The following is a 14,868-nucleotide window of genomic DNA, read 5'->3' as shown; positions in this document are numbered from 1 at the left end:
TCTATCTATCTATCTATCTATCTATCTATCTATCTATCTATCTATCTATCTATCTATCTATCTATCTATCTATCTATCTATCTATCTATCTATCTATCTGTCTGTCTGTCTGTCTGTCTGTCTGTCTGTCTGTCTGTCTGTCTGTCTGTCTGTCTGTCTGTTTATTTATTTATATCACGTCAAGTCAAGCCAAAGGCTTTATTGTCATTTCAACCATATACAGTGCAGTACACAGTTAAATAAAACAACATCCCCCTAGGACCATGGTGCTACATCAGACAACATCAATTAACAAAAAGGAACACAGACCTACACAAACTCAAAAGTAACAACATAAAGTTGTTAGTTTAGTGCAAACGAAAAGAGACAACATAAGAAGACAGTAAACACAGTGATTGTCAATAAAGTGGTCACTGCGACATTGTGGTTCAGTTTATTTCAATTAATTTGAATTAAGTATAGCATTTTTCACAATTGACAGTGTACAAAAGCAGGTTTTATATTTTTAAATTTATCTAATCTATCTATCTATCTATCTATCTATCTATCTATCTATCTATCTATCTATCTATCTATCTATCTATCTATCTATCTATCTATCTATCTATCTATCTATCAGTGACAGCTGATGCATAGGGATATTATTGTTACTCCAATATAATGACAAAAGTATTTGGACACGTGATTTTTCCAGCTATTTTTGGTTCTTCTCAAAATCTTCACCACAAAATCAGATGCACACATTTGTATAGGATGTCTTTGGGTATGGCAGAATAAAATGATCTCTTCACTTTAACTAGGAGACCCAAACCTGTTCGAGCATGACAATGCCCATGTACACAAAGCCAGCTCCATGAAGATCTGCTTTACATGGGTTGGAGTGATGATCTTCAGTGACCTGTTATACAGCTCTGACCTCCACCCTGCTCAACACCTTTGGTATGAATTGGAACACTGTCTGCACCTCAAGCCGCATCATTCAGGAATTCGGTGAACAAACCCTGGATGTTTTGCTGCACATACCATAGACAGTTTGAAAAAGCTAATGAGTATCAAAACCATTGGCACTGGATTTAGTGGAGGAAACCGGATTACATGAGGGAAAACGGGCAATCAAATCAAATCAAATTAAATGAAATCATATTTTATTTGTCAAATACAAATACATACAGAGTACGACATGCAGTGAAATGCTTTATACGACAATATTTTACACATGCTGGGTGAAAGTGTGATTTGCAGTATAATATAAATGTTAAATTGTAAAACATACAACTGAAAGATCTATCTATCTATCTATCTATCTGTCTGTCTATCTATCTGTCTGTCTGTCTGTCTGTCTGTCTGTCTGTCTGTCTGTCTGTCCGTCCGTCCGTCCGTCCGTCCGTCCGTCCGTCCGTCCGTCCGTCCGTCCGTCCGTCCGTCCGTCCATCTATCTATCTATCTATCTATCTATCTATCTATCTATCTATCTATCTATCTATCTATCTATCTATCTATCTATCTATCTATCTAATAATTAATAATACAACGTAAATAGCTATATATATATATATATATATATATATATATATATATATATATATATATATATATATATATATATATATATATGTTGTATTATTAATTATTTGTGTGTAATTGAAATATAAACGTTATAAGTGAACCCTATCACTAGTTGCTTTCTCCTCCGCCCCCTTCACTTCCAAACCCCGCCCTCTTTGAAAACGCGACTTTCGATTGGCCGATGCCGCTTTTCTATTCGGTGACGTCATTTTCGGGCGTTGTACCCCGCATCTCATTAAGAAAAGCAGCAATTTTCATTAGCTTTTTATTTTTTATCCCTTATATATACACATCTCTCTCTCTCTCGCTGCTGTGCAATTATTTTCGGAAATATTTATTTACTACTCCGTGTGAACTCCAGGACCGGGTGGTTGTTTTGATTTTTTTGGTGTCTGTAGTTGAAGAAAGGAGAAGAAAAAAAAGAAGCAGAAGGCGCTCGCGCTCTTTGTTCGTTCATTCATTCGGGGTTTCTTTGTTGCGCGTGAATATATTTTTTTCCCCACTCGGTGAAAGCATGGGAGCTCAAGCGGCTAAAAACGGCGCAAAAGAAGAAACTGCCGTGGAAAAAGCGAACGGACAGGTAATAAACCACTCAGTGGAGGAAAAATAAACACACTAATATGCGCTAAATGTGTAGATCTTAGAACTGTGTGGGCGATGGGAGGGAAGAGAAGGGAAGCAGCATCCTTCCAAGACTATTGGGGTGGGAAATGAACAAAGACTCAATCACAAAAATATTATATGAAAACAATTTTAAGCATGGGCTGTGAGATTCTTGTTTTTCCAAGAAATTCTCCATGCACGTGCATGTATGCGTGTATTCTTTATTCCCTTATATATTCTAACGTGCATGCTTGGTGCGCCTATTTTTGTAATAAAAACACGCTCAAATACAGGTTGTGTGTAGTATGCATCCATTTTTCCCTATCAAACAAACCCCTTTTCTCTCTGAGCATGATTATTGGAGAAGCAGAAGAAAGAGGGAAAACAGCTCCAGTGCTTTTGTTAAGGCGTCGCGCGCTGCTTGGCGTCGCGCGTGAGCCATGAAAGCACCACGCCTTGCCTTCATTCAGGATTGAAGCCCAGCTGCGAAATGAAAGAAGGATTTTGTGTTTGAATTATAGGGAGGAAAAGTTGCATAATTTTTTTTTATATCTTGTGCAAGCCACAGGTTTGTGCTGGATCATTGCAGGACAATGCATTTGTCGATGATGTCTGGATTTTTTTTTTCTCTCCACCCCCCGAACCCTCCATCTTGCATGCATTCCCAATCCAGACATCAGGAGCTTCCATCCAGACACTATTTCACCCACGTGGCGAGCAGTGCAAATGCATTTGTAAGCCTATTTGGATAAGAAAATACTCGAGGTCTACTGAATTCATGAATCATTAAGAGATGATTTAGAAAAAGAGGAGTGATATGATCTGTTCTTTTCACTGTTTAAACATGGAGGGTCCATGGGGGTTGGGGGTGGTGGTGGTGTTAATTCTAGGGTTATATCAGCATTTGAATTGCATCATGGAGATCTTCAAGGAATCCTGATTGTTTGTACAATTGTAATCTTGCACAATTTGTTTCTTTATTATTTGTATAATGTAAATTTGTATTATTGCCTCAGATGCTCCTGAGCAAGCCAGTCTGTCCTCCTGTGCCTCACTTAATAATTAGGGCTCATGGAGCAACCATTTGTTGCAACACAATCCCTCGAGGAATCTCATGGGTTCTAGTGGAGTAGCATTTTAAAGAACTTGTGATTGATTTTTATTTTTTTTTCACTGAAATACATCGCAAATCAATATTCTACCCAAAATATGAAGTATGGATCGACAGAGAGCGGACTTTACAGATGGTTGGATTGTACTTGCAGATTAATCGACCGATAGCTATTAAAATAGATACTGGATAAAAAATACACAACACTAATATGTAAAATAGTACCGAACTTTATTACAAAAATGTCAATATTTAATATCAATGATATTAAATATTAAGGACAATAAAATGTATGCATTCAACTGAAATACTTCAAATAAATAGGAACAACTGAACTGAATAAAAAAACACTTTAGATAAACAGCTCGTACTGTATAATGCAACCCGGAAAAACTACCTGTATTGATTTTTTCAGGTATTTCAAGCAATCGGCAAAACCTATGAATCGGTCAATCTCTAGTTGGAAGTACAGTGACTGCAGTTTTTCTTTCTCGTGGTTTTGGGTCATTATTATTTTAGAGGCATTTTAGCAGCTCCAGTTGGGAAGAAGCGTTCAGGAGTGCATGGTTTGATTAGTTAGTTTTAACTTGATGTATGTAGGCAGGTAGAGCACAGAAGTCTTCCAACCAGGAGGCTTTGAAAGAACCGGTTTATAGTGTATAAATGTGAAAACATCTTATGGGCATCTACTATTTCTTTCTAGGAAAACGGGCACGCCAAGACAAACGGTAATGCCTCACCCACGGCTGACGGAGCCGCCGAGGAGGTCCAGGTCAACGGCAAACAACTAGCTGAAGGTGAGGTAAAACCTGAAGATGGAGCAGCCGAAAAGCCGCCAGAGGAAGGGGCCACGGAGAGCTCTCCGGTAGCAAACGGCGAGGACTCGAGCAAACCGGAAGAGAACGGCTCTGCGTCCGGCAGCAGTGAGCCTGCTAAGCAGAAGAAGAGGTTTTCCTTTAAGAAACCATTTAAACTCAGCGGCTTCTCGTTTAAGAAGAGCGCCAAGAAGGAAGCTGAGCCCGAGGAGGCAGCTGCTCCAGCTGAGGAAGGCAAAGACAAAGCTGAATCCGAAGAGGCCAAACCAGAGGCGTCCGAAGGAGAGAACGAAGAAGCAGCCGAGGGGGCCAAAGCCGATCAGCTGAGCGGGGATGGGGAGAAAAAAACAAGCGAAGAGGAAAAGCCCGAGACGCCTGCAGAAGAGAAACCGGCCGAAGCAGCAGCAGCTGAAGACCCAGCACCAACCGCAGCACCGGCTGAGACCTCAGACGCTCAACCTGCTGCTGCTGCTGCCGAAGAGTAACAAGATTCACCAGTTGATGATGGCTTTTTAATGAAGTAATAAGGAGCTGAACCACTGAGGGTTTTTTTGTACAAAAAAAGCACCACCAATGACCTTTCGAAGTTGTCTAACCATCCCCTCCCCCACACGCCTACATTATTCCATCCACTTCTCCTCCATCCGATGTCTCTGTGGTGCTCCAAGGAAGGATCTCTGATTGTAGCATGAAAGGCACCGTGCTTCAATTCCTACAACTGTGTTTGTTACAGTATTGCGTGTGTGATGTGTGCTTGTGTGTGATGCAGTATTTTTTTTTTCCTCTTTTTTTTTTTCCGGCTTTCATACCTGTAAACCTTTTTAGGAATTTGCAATGTTAGTTGAAGTATTTGGTGCCATATTATTTAGTTTTTTTTTTTGTTTTTTTTTTCCTTTCCAGTGTGCTCTAGGAAAGCGGTGCTACCAAAAAGCAGACGACGCAAATAGACGAGTCACAAATCGAATCGCGATCCTTTTACGCGTTCCGAAAGGGTGCTCGGATATTACACCAGCAGCACCGCTCCCATCCGGCCACACTGCGTGCTTGTATAGGCTTCGTCATGTCTTTAATCTTTTTAAAAAACTTTTTTCCAGTCCTATAGGTAAAGTCTGACCCTCTGCTAACCCTGCTGTAGATCCAACATGTTGACCTGTGATGACTAATAGTTAGTATTTTTCTTTTTTTTTCTTTTTTTTTTAGAATGTTTCTTGTTTTTCTTACAAAGCTGTGCAAGTATATATAGAAGTTGCCAGTGCAATCAAATAGATTACAGTTTGCTGTAAATACTCAAGGTCTGACACTACCTGGTTTTTAAAAAGGAATGTAACTTTGCATACAGAAGTATGAGTTCAACTTCAACGGGCACAAAAACAAATAAAGGATTCAAATGAACAAAGTGCGTTTGTCCTATTTCTCTCTATTTCATCATCTCCTCCCCCCCCTTTTTTTTAATAGAAAAGAATCATTTATAATTAAGTCGTATCAAAAGCTCACTTCGACCTTAAGAGCAACAATAGAGGTTTAAAAAAAAAAAAAAAAAAAAGACCGGCCTGCTCAAATCAGCTACAGCTCCTATATTTATAAAATATAAAAAAAAAAATATATAGGGGGGGAGGGTATTCAATTAAAGTTCATCAGAGAATATAAGAATTATACAACATAATTCACTTCAATTTAAATTTGTGAATTTGTCCCAGGTGAGCAAACCTTGGCTATTGTGGTAAGTAAAAACTTCATTTATTGGTATGAGGAAGAAACCTTGAGAGGAACCAAAAGGTGAACCCATCCAAAGACACCAGGAGTGTGAATATAAATAATTAAAACAATTAACACTGAAAACATTGTACCCAATTTTTTATTTTGCCTTTTGTATCTTCAATAATTTATAATCTTTGGATTCTAAAATACTATGAATAAATATTTATATAAAATAAAGATTTTCAGTGTAGTTTTTTTTCCCCAATTATTGTTAGATTTTCAAGGCACGCCACTTCCACATAAGCCTTCTTGCCTAATTAACATATTTAGCTGTTTAGTCTACACTGGTTATGAATCTGGTCTTTCAGCAAAACATGGTGGTGTTTTATTGACTTAAATCTCAGTGTGCTTGAAATCTTAAAGGTGGATCATTTGCCATTTTCCCGTTTTCAAACCATTTACATTTTTTTACACACACAAAAAAGAAATCAAGGTACAGAAGTGTACCTGAAAGAGTACGAATGCTTTGTCGCTCCAACCGTACTCTAGCAGGTAAAATCAAAGCACATCTGAGCATTGGTACGTTTTTGTACCTTTTGTTTGTACCTCTAAAATAACATTTATGCATTCAATGTGAGTTTTTTCACGAAAAATCAGTTCAGCAGAACATCAGTGAAGAATTACAAACAAGAAGGTACAAAATAACTATACAATGGTTGTTGATGTTCTTTTGGGTTTTTTTGCATATGGGATATTGGGAGCAGGACAGGATAATGGACATGGCTTTGGCCAAGTAAAAAGTAAATAAACAAATACAATTTATATAGATTTGAATTCAAGATGCCCACACCAGGGCCCATAGGCCAAAGTTGGCCTTGTGGTTGAAATAACACAAATTTCCAGAAGCACAACATCTAGTGGAACATCCTCCTGGAGGAGTGGAGGTCATTATAACAGCAAATGGGCAGTAAATGTGGAAGGGGATGTTCAGAAATCTATACATAGTTTAGTCTATAGCATTTAATATATATACATACACATGCTGCAGCGCCACTATGTGGTGGTAATTGACTCAGCATAGTCAAGCTGATATATATGAGATATATTCATGGGCAAGATGCTGGGTAATGACCACCAGACCACCAACAGTTTGTGTAAAAAAAAACAGCTATTTACATGCATTTTAAAATTGCAAATCTTAAAAAAATTAAATTCATTTATTGCAATCATAAGGGCGGTTAATTGAGCTGGCAGAAATGCATAAATAAAAAGATTTACGACGCCGAAGAGGACAAAAAATTCTGTATAAGTAACTACGAGCAAAACCAGTGTTTTTGAACTAGGTCTTTATTATTAAGGAAACCACTTTATTATTTTTGTGACATTCCAAATCATATTAATGGATGCAAACTTAAAGGTCCAGAATGCATTGCAGCTGTATGTTGACGCTTAAATGGTAACCCTGGAGACATTGGTTATTTATTGTTTCCTTATTTTACTCTAACACACCCAGTTCAACCAGATAAATAAGTTTTTTTTTTTTTGTCTCTGGCAAATGTTGTGTTTTCCTGTGAGGAAGGTAACCAGAACACCCCACAGTCCATGGGTCAAGTGCATGAACCCTGTTGGTTGATGTTTCATTTTTTAGATTGTCTTTCACTTTTTCCTTACTCCTTGTGGACGTAATTTTGTAATTTAGGGTTTACGTCTTTTAGTCGTAATTTAAACCGAGGTGCTGATATATCACTGGAATAGTAGTTTCCTGTACAAAACCAAAGTCCTACGTTTCTACGAATAAATGCAATGACTGCAGACACAGCTGGGATTTCTTTTTTAGTCTTCCTGCCATAAAGACATTTTTAAAACCTGTTATTTCTATGCCCCTGAATTAACCACACATCTCAACTCGAGACCACAAGAAGGGTGTGTTTTCATACAATATTTCTGTTTCGTTGTTGTGCATTAAACATGCCTTCTGGCTGCTATCCTAGGGTCATCTCATGTTAGTGGCTTTCGCTTTGGTTGGCTGGTACCAAAGCTTTGGCTGTGGTCACAAAACTGTGAAAATCAAATTGGTTTAGATTGGAATAACTCTTTTTCCATGACTTTTTTAAATTCTTCCCGCCCCCAGGGTCTTCTAACTCAGCCGCATGATAGCAGTGTCTTAAGGTTCCTGTGGCTTGTGGCCTCCATATGCATTGGTTAAACTCCACCCAGCAGCTTCTGTTTGACTGTCTGTCCACCCAATAACTTTTATATCATGCTTACCAAGCAACACTCCCCACATCTTTCCAAATATTTGGTATATTCACATACACTCAACCCAAAGCAAGAGAAGGTAACGTGTAAACATACAGTTTTTTCTTTACATGCAGTTAACTCTGCATTTGGGTTATGAAAAGTCCATGTTAAATTCTATTATTAAATTGTCAAAAGTTTATACATGCAATTGGAATAAACATCTTGGCTGTTTTTCTGTGTAAAATGTATGTTTATTAAATCATTCACTAATAAGTACACTAGTCGGTCAGAGGGCACCAAGGAAGCTGATTTCTTGAATGAATTTTTGAGAAGTTGGCAGAATCTGGAGAACCCGCAGGAAACCCACAATGACCCAAATCAACACAACAAACCAAATATCTTTAAGACAGTTTATTTTCATCATTATGGTTTACAAAGTACAGGTAGGATTTAATGCACAACATTTGGATGTCTTGTAGGCTTTGTAATAATCAGTATGATCCTTTCACAATTTAAGTCAAGAGCAAATAAGTCAGGCATTTCATTCTTTTGTTTAATTGACAAAGAAAACCAAAAAACAAGAGGTTAAAAAAAATGTATAAAAATGAAAATCAATGTTTTAAATTTGAAAACAATAAACAAAAAAGAACACAAAATATAGTCAGGACATGTTATAATTATTGAACTTCACATAATTTCTTTACTCTAAAAGCAAATAAAGATGACTTTTTATGCATTTAACTGCCTTTATGTCCCTGATAGCCTTATTTCTTATGCCCTTCTTTTTGGCCCCCACTGCTTGGGATTTTCAAGTCAAGATACTTCTATTTCTCAATACCAAAGAAAAAACAGTTTGAACGTTTTTGTTTGTGAGAAATAGTAACAAGGTTTAACCGTTATTGTATGGTTGGTTGACTGCATCACGTGGAAGCAATCAAGAAACCACTGAAAGTGCAGTGGACATTTTCAGCAGCAAAGACACCATTTGCATCATCATTGTGGATCTGGACATAAACGGTGTCCTGCTCATTGAGCTGAAGGACAGAACTACCAGACATCTGATCCAGGAAGCCCTTGTTGTACTCATCATAAGTGAACATAATTGGGTTTTCATTTTTGTACAGTGCCACCAACGCATTAGCTCCATTTACGTGCATGCTGTATGAGAAGTAATACACTCCAGGAACCTGGCAGGTAAAGATGCCTGTCTCAGGATCATAATGATTCTCACCATTGTAGATAATATGGTCAAATTTAATAGGGCTACCAGCTGGGGGATAAGGTGTTGTAGTTAAGGCACTAAAGGCAGACATTGGGGACTTCATAAAAGGCTCACTGACAAAAGTTCCCTTTGTTTCTGCAATAATAACCTCACCAGGAGGACCAGGTGGGCCAGGAGCGCCAGCTGGTCCAGGTTCACCATCGGCACCATCTGATCCAGGAAGTCCTGGTGGACCTTGAGGTCCAGGAATTCCTTTAGCAGCAAGACCTGCAGGGCCAGGTGCGCCAGGAAGACCAGGGTGACCTTTAGCTCCTGTTGCACCCTGTGGACCAGCAGGACCAGTAGCTCCTCTTGCCCCTGGGGCACCTTCAGGCCCTGTTTCACCAGCTGGCCCAGTATTTCCTGTATGACCCTTAGGTCCAACAGGTCCAGTTGCACCTGGAGCACCAGTTGCACCTGCCTCGCCAATTTCCCCTTTGCTACCTGGAGCACCTGTAGGTCCCCTTTGGCCTTGTGGCCCTGTTGCACCTGGGTATCCTGGTTTGCCATCACCTCCTGGTGCCCCCTGATCTCCCTTATGTCCCTTAAAGCCTTGAGGACCCATTGGACCTGCTTCACCCTTTTCACCTGTAGCTCCTTTCTCACCTGGGAAACCTCTTGGACCCTGAGAACCAGCTGGACCCACTGGGCCAGTTGCACCTGTGTATCCTGTTGGTCCCCTTGCACCTGGCTCACCTTTCTGACCGGTTGCACCAGGGCTACCTACAGGACCTGTATCACCCTTTGAACCGGAAGCACCTGGCTTACCATATCCTGGACTACCAGGAGCACCAGTCGCACCAGTCGCTCCCTGAGGACCTTTATGTCCCATAGGACCTGGCAATCCTGGAGCACCATTTTCACCTGGTTTACCTGGCATTCCAACTCCAGGAGCTCCAGTGTGGCCTTTTGGTCCAGTTGGTCCCATAGGACCGGGTTCTCCATCACGACCAGGTGAACCTCCCTTACCTGGCTCACCTGGGTAGCCAGGTTTACCGGGTTTACCTACACCAGGCAGACCAGGTGCACCTACAGGTCCCATAGGTCCAGTTGCACCAGTCTCACCTGCTGGCCCTTGAATGCCAATACCTCTGTCTCCTTTTTGTCCTGGGGCACCAGGAATACCTGGATGTCCCTTAGCACCTGGCTCTCCCCTTGGACCCATTGATCCAGGCAAACCAGCTGCTCCAGGTTTGCCAGTAGACGAAAGACCTGCAGGCCCAGGACTGCCAGAAGGTCCAGGAGCACCCCTTGGTCCCTGAGGACCAGGTGCACCAGTATCTCCCTTAGGTCCAGGTGCACCATCTGCACCTGGTTTGCCTGGTCCACCTGGAGTGCCTGGCTTTCCAGGTGCTGAGTATCCAGCAGATCCAGGCTGCCCAGGTGGTCCCTGGGGCCCTGGAAGTCCTTCACCATTCTGGCCAGGGGGTCCGGGAGGTCCTGGAGGTCCAGCTTCACCTGGCTCACCTGGAATACCAGGCTCTCCAGCTACAGAAACCACTGTAAGAAAAATAAAGGTATCTCAGTGTGTATCAAATGGACAATCCAAGCATTACAATAAAATTTAATTCCTAATGCAGCCCCCAATCATTTCGCCAATTCTGGTGTATTTTTAATATAATCTTTGTACTTTGGTGGTTGAAACTCTTTCAACTGGTGCACAGGTTAAACAGAACAATCCACACCATTCCAAGTCTGGTGCTGCAGTACCCCTTTTCACATAGTATTGTTTTTTACTTTTCCTACTCCCATTAAACCAACTTTAATAATTCAGCTATTTTGAGCAGGGAGCAGGGAAAATGTGCATGGACAGGGGGTACTCCAGGACCAGGGTTGGAAATCTGTGGACTGGTGTGTTTAAATTAAAGGCACTCCAGAGATCATGCATCAGTTTGAAATGGACAAAAGTTTATATATTTTTATATATACAAACCCTTCAACAAACATGCAGAGGAAGACATTGGTTAAGTAGTATTAGAATACTTATGTCTGTCTCTCAGCTTGATGTTTGTATCCTATTTATAGGATCAGTAATGCTTGGATTAATGTTTAAATTCAATGCTAGCATTTAGTTTTTCAGAAATATTATGACTGGGATTCAGGTTCCCAGCCTTGCATTTACATTTGGCTTATCAATCTTTAGGAGAGGTTATGCAGGAGGGTTCCTGAACCATGCTAAGCAGGGCATTTGTATGAAGAATGAGAACACACTGCATAGCTTTTCGAAATTAAAAGCTAAATTTACAAAAAAAAGCATTTAATTTTCTTTGCACTGTTAAATTGATGGAAAGGTTGCATGGTCATAATGAAGCCTGATACATCATCAAATTGCATTTGAAAATTGAATTCAGATATCAACCGGATTCCTTTCCGAGAGCTTCAGAGAACTTGCTATATAAACTGCAATGCTAGTTTCAGTGTTTTTAGCACTGTGTAGAACTCTATAACTTGCACCATCTCACACTGGAAATTCACAAATATTACAATGACTTTTCCTTACACCCTTCAATAATTCCAGCATCCAGCACTTGTTTCAACAAATTATATCAGACTGTATTTATAATGTGGGATGATGAAATTGTGGGCTCATGTTTTTATAAGTGCCTTGATGTGGTCACATCCACTGGTGTGCTTACTGCATCAGTCACTGTGTCATTCTGACCAAAACAGCTGTGCGAGGTCTCGACCATGACACACCCTGGCAAATTGTTTTTCAACATGTGAAAATTGAGGTGTTCCAGAGTGCAAGTTGTTCATAGAGTTCTAAAGTTGCTTATCCTGACCCTCTGACACACCATGTGCATTCTGTACACCACAAATCCGAAGAGTTAGCCTTTATCCTGTCACCCTAGAGTTTAGATTCTGAGCTGAATTGAACACACCTGCTTAATTAATCTAGTTAATAAACACATTTCTTTAGTTCATGGCACTTCAGAAAGCCAGTAGAAACATCTCCAGGTTGGTAATCTCAATTGTATTTCATACAATGATTATTTGGTGGAAATTTGCACATTATTTTATTCAAATATAGCAACCTATATTGTATGAAATGTGCAATTTAAATGGAATACATTAATATTATTATTATTGTATTAATCCTGTTATAAAGTCAGATACATTTCTAACAGAAAATATGCAAAAAAAAAATGCAAGGAATAAAAAAAAAGTGAGGGAGAGAGAAAAAGGAATATTCTGTTCATTATTGTTCTGATTCAAGATTGAACTCTGCATTTAAACTGTTAAAGCTTAAAAACAAACAGAAAATGTGCAGAAATCCTTCAGTATTAGAACACATAAAGCACAAGAGTGTTGTGTTAAATGTTAAAGAATATGCAATATTTGTATGTAATATATGCCCTTTAGAATACTATAACACATGCAACACATTTCTAACTGAGCTAAAGCTCACAATGTGCCATATTCTGAACAGTAGGCAAGACAACCCTCAGCACTCATTGGTCAAATTAGTGCGTGGCTGTAGCCAATTGCTGCGAGACGCTCGCCACTTGAACTTACGAATACCTTGTGCGCTGTATAATGCATGTGTTTGCTACATAAAACAAATCGAAGCTATCACTTACCATGACTTTTCACGGCGTAAGGGGCCTTAATCACTTTCTTCACCATGTATCTCTCGCCATGGCCGGCAACCAGGGCCACCAGGAGAAGGAGAAAGCTTGCTACTCGTAGATCCATTTTCTGAGGTTAAATCTGTGTGGTGATGGGTAGAGAGTCGAGTTAGATGAGGATCATAGATTACGATGACAATGTTTCAAAACCAAGAACACTATGATGATTAATATAACCAAAAAAACTGAAAAAATCAATAAATGTTTAAAGTTTTTAGCACAATTTTTCTTAAAAATATTTCTCAAACAACATTTAAAGCATAAACCAATATACTTTGAAAAGCTAAGTTTCTTAAAGTCTGGCTCAGTTACACAAAAAGAGAGAGAGATAGATAGAGATACATACTGGCATGCTTGGGTTCCAAATAAATAAAGTTAGCACCACTGCAGCTCCTACTGCTGTATATCCTCTTAGGACAAGCACCTTAGAGCATCTGCTGCTCTCCTGCTCAATGACCAGGGTTTTTATACAGTATGTGGCCCATGTCTCATTAAAAAGCACCCACCGCATGAGTCCCTCCTCCTCTCAGGCTCCACTGTAATTAAGACACCGATCTGCCCAATCTCGGCATGGCACTTCATGATGCCTGTTTGCTTTCGAGACCCATGATTAGTTTCCACTTATTACTAAAAAGGCTGCTGAGCAAAATGTGTGCATAAAGTTTATATATAAAGTCTGTATTAAATGTGTTATCTGTTATTTTATATTATATTATATATATATATTAAACATTTGTTTTTTTAATGTCCTTAGTCTTTTATGAACGAAGAAGAGTAAAATTGAGATAAATGCAATATCATGATAAAAGACAATCACTTATAAAGAAAGCTTAAATGTATGAAACAAAAGATAAATCATTTTAGTGCACATTTTGCAGAAATGATAAATGATAGATCTAAAATGATTTTTATGTTATAACTTTCATGTTCCATGGTTTAGACATAAATGCTTTTCTCAACATATTTATATTGAATATATTTGGAAACGTATTTTTGCGAATTACATCTAAAGTGTTTTTTTTTTTTTTTTTTTTTTTTTAAAGGTGTTGACAACCCATACATTATCCAAACATTTCCAATTTCATCCCTGTCCTCTAAATAAACTTTTCCCCTGTATTGACCGTCTGGCCCACTTCAATTCCCACCCACCCCACAAGAAGCCAAACAAAAACACGCAGGTTTCGAGCTGGAGCTAGAAGCGGCGTCTGACTTTTCATTTTCGCGACAATCGCGATAAAACCTAATAAACTTGCTGACCGTCGGTCAACACACGTCGCTTTCTTTTCGTCCCGTCTTGGACGACACTTTTGCTCTGGGTTTGTGTGTATGAGGCATAGTGAGGCCTTTAATAAACCGACTATTTTTGGCCTAGTAGTTTATAGTGTAGTACTTGTGTATTTTTGAAAGTGCTTCTCCCAAGAAGCAGCTAGTAAAAGATATAAACAGATTGTCTGGAACATACATCTGCCTTTGAGGGCCGTGTAAAGAAGTTGTATTACAGATGTCCACTAGGGGGCGCACGTTAGGAGGCGTGAGCAGGCGCTCTCAGCATTTTCTTTTTCTTTTGCAGGCTGCTTAACTCCATAAATCAGTCATATTTTATTACATTTCAAACTGATGCATGATCTCAGGAGTGCCTTTAATGTTTTTTTAACCTTTATGTGGAACACACACATCAGTACCAAGTAAAATGATTGAGGCATGTAGAGTGTAAATCTTGTCACACATAAGAGATACAAACTTTGCCTTCTTCGTCTGAGTGACTTTTTTTCGTGTCCTGGATGATAAAGTGAAGGGGGAAAAAAGCTTCCACAGGGTGTGTGGAAGTTCCCTGTTCTTCAGATGATGGAGAATTTCTGTACCACAGGGGTATTATTAACCACCCCCTAGACACATTTCAGCATCCACAATTTTTAGAATTAGACTCAATCAAGTGTAATTTTC

The 14,868-nt window shown here is 39.4% G+C and overlaps 2 protein-coding genes across 2 annotated transcripts; one reads left to right on the top strand and one right to left on the bottom strand.

The window, feature by feature from the left end:
• The first annotated feature begins 1,763 nt into the window (after positions 1–1,763).
• On the top strand, positions 1,764–5,491 carry marcksb (myristoylated alanine-rich protein kinase C substrate b). The gene is made up of 2 exons (XM_083550342.1): positions 1,764–2,146; positions 3,984–5,491. Exons 1-2 carry the CDS (start codon positions 2,081–2,083, stop codon positions 4,578–4,580), a joined length of 663 nt encoding a protein of 220 aa, XP_083406468.1. The 5' UTR covers positions 1,764–2,080; the 3' UTR covers positions 4,581–5,491.
• A 2,939-nt stretch (positions 5,492–8,430) lies between these two features.
• col10a1a (collagen, type X, alpha 1a) lies at positions 8,431–13,426 on the bottom strand. The gene is made up of 3 exons (XM_083550311.1): positions 13,271–13,426; positions 12,877–13,006; positions 8,431–10,795 (listed from the first exon to the last, which is right to left on the bottom strand). The coding sequence occupies exons 2-3, from the start codon at positions 12,989–12,991 to the stop codon at positions 8,955–8,957; spliced, it is 1,956 nt and encodes a 651-aa protein (XP_083406437.1). The 5' UTR covers positions 12,992–13,006; positions 13,271–13,426; the 3' UTR covers positions 8,431–8,954.
• Positions 13,427–14,868: the final 1,442 nt, after the last annotated feature.

This window comes from Silurus aristotelis (assembly GCF_946808225.1).
Source record: "Silurus aristotelis genome assembly, chromosome: 9".
In the NCBI taxonomy this organism is placed as follows: Eukaryota; Metazoa; Chordata; class Actinopteri; order Siluriformes; family Siluridae; genus Silurus; species Silurus aristotelis.
The sequence above is the reverse complement of the archived record's forward strand: the minus strand, read 5'-3'. Positions and strand labels throughout refer to the sequence as shown.

Coding starts and splice junctions, on each gene's coding strand:
- marcksb (XM_083550342.1), top strand. CDS start 2,081: ATGGGAGCTCAAGCGGCTAAAAACGGCGCAAAAGAAGAAACTGCCGTG. Junction 2,147..3,983: donor TGGAAAAAGCGAACGGACAG/GTAATAAACCAC, acceptor ATTTCTTTCTAG/GAAAACGGGCACGCCAAGAC.
- col10a1a (XM_083550311.1), bottom strand. CDS start 12,991: ATGGATCTACGAGTAGCAAGCTTTCTCCTTCTCCTGGTGGCCCTGGTT. Junction 10,796..12,876: donor TTACGCCGTGAAAAGTCATG/GTAAGTGATAGC, acceptor TTTTTCTTACAG/TGGTTTCTGTAGCTGGAGAG.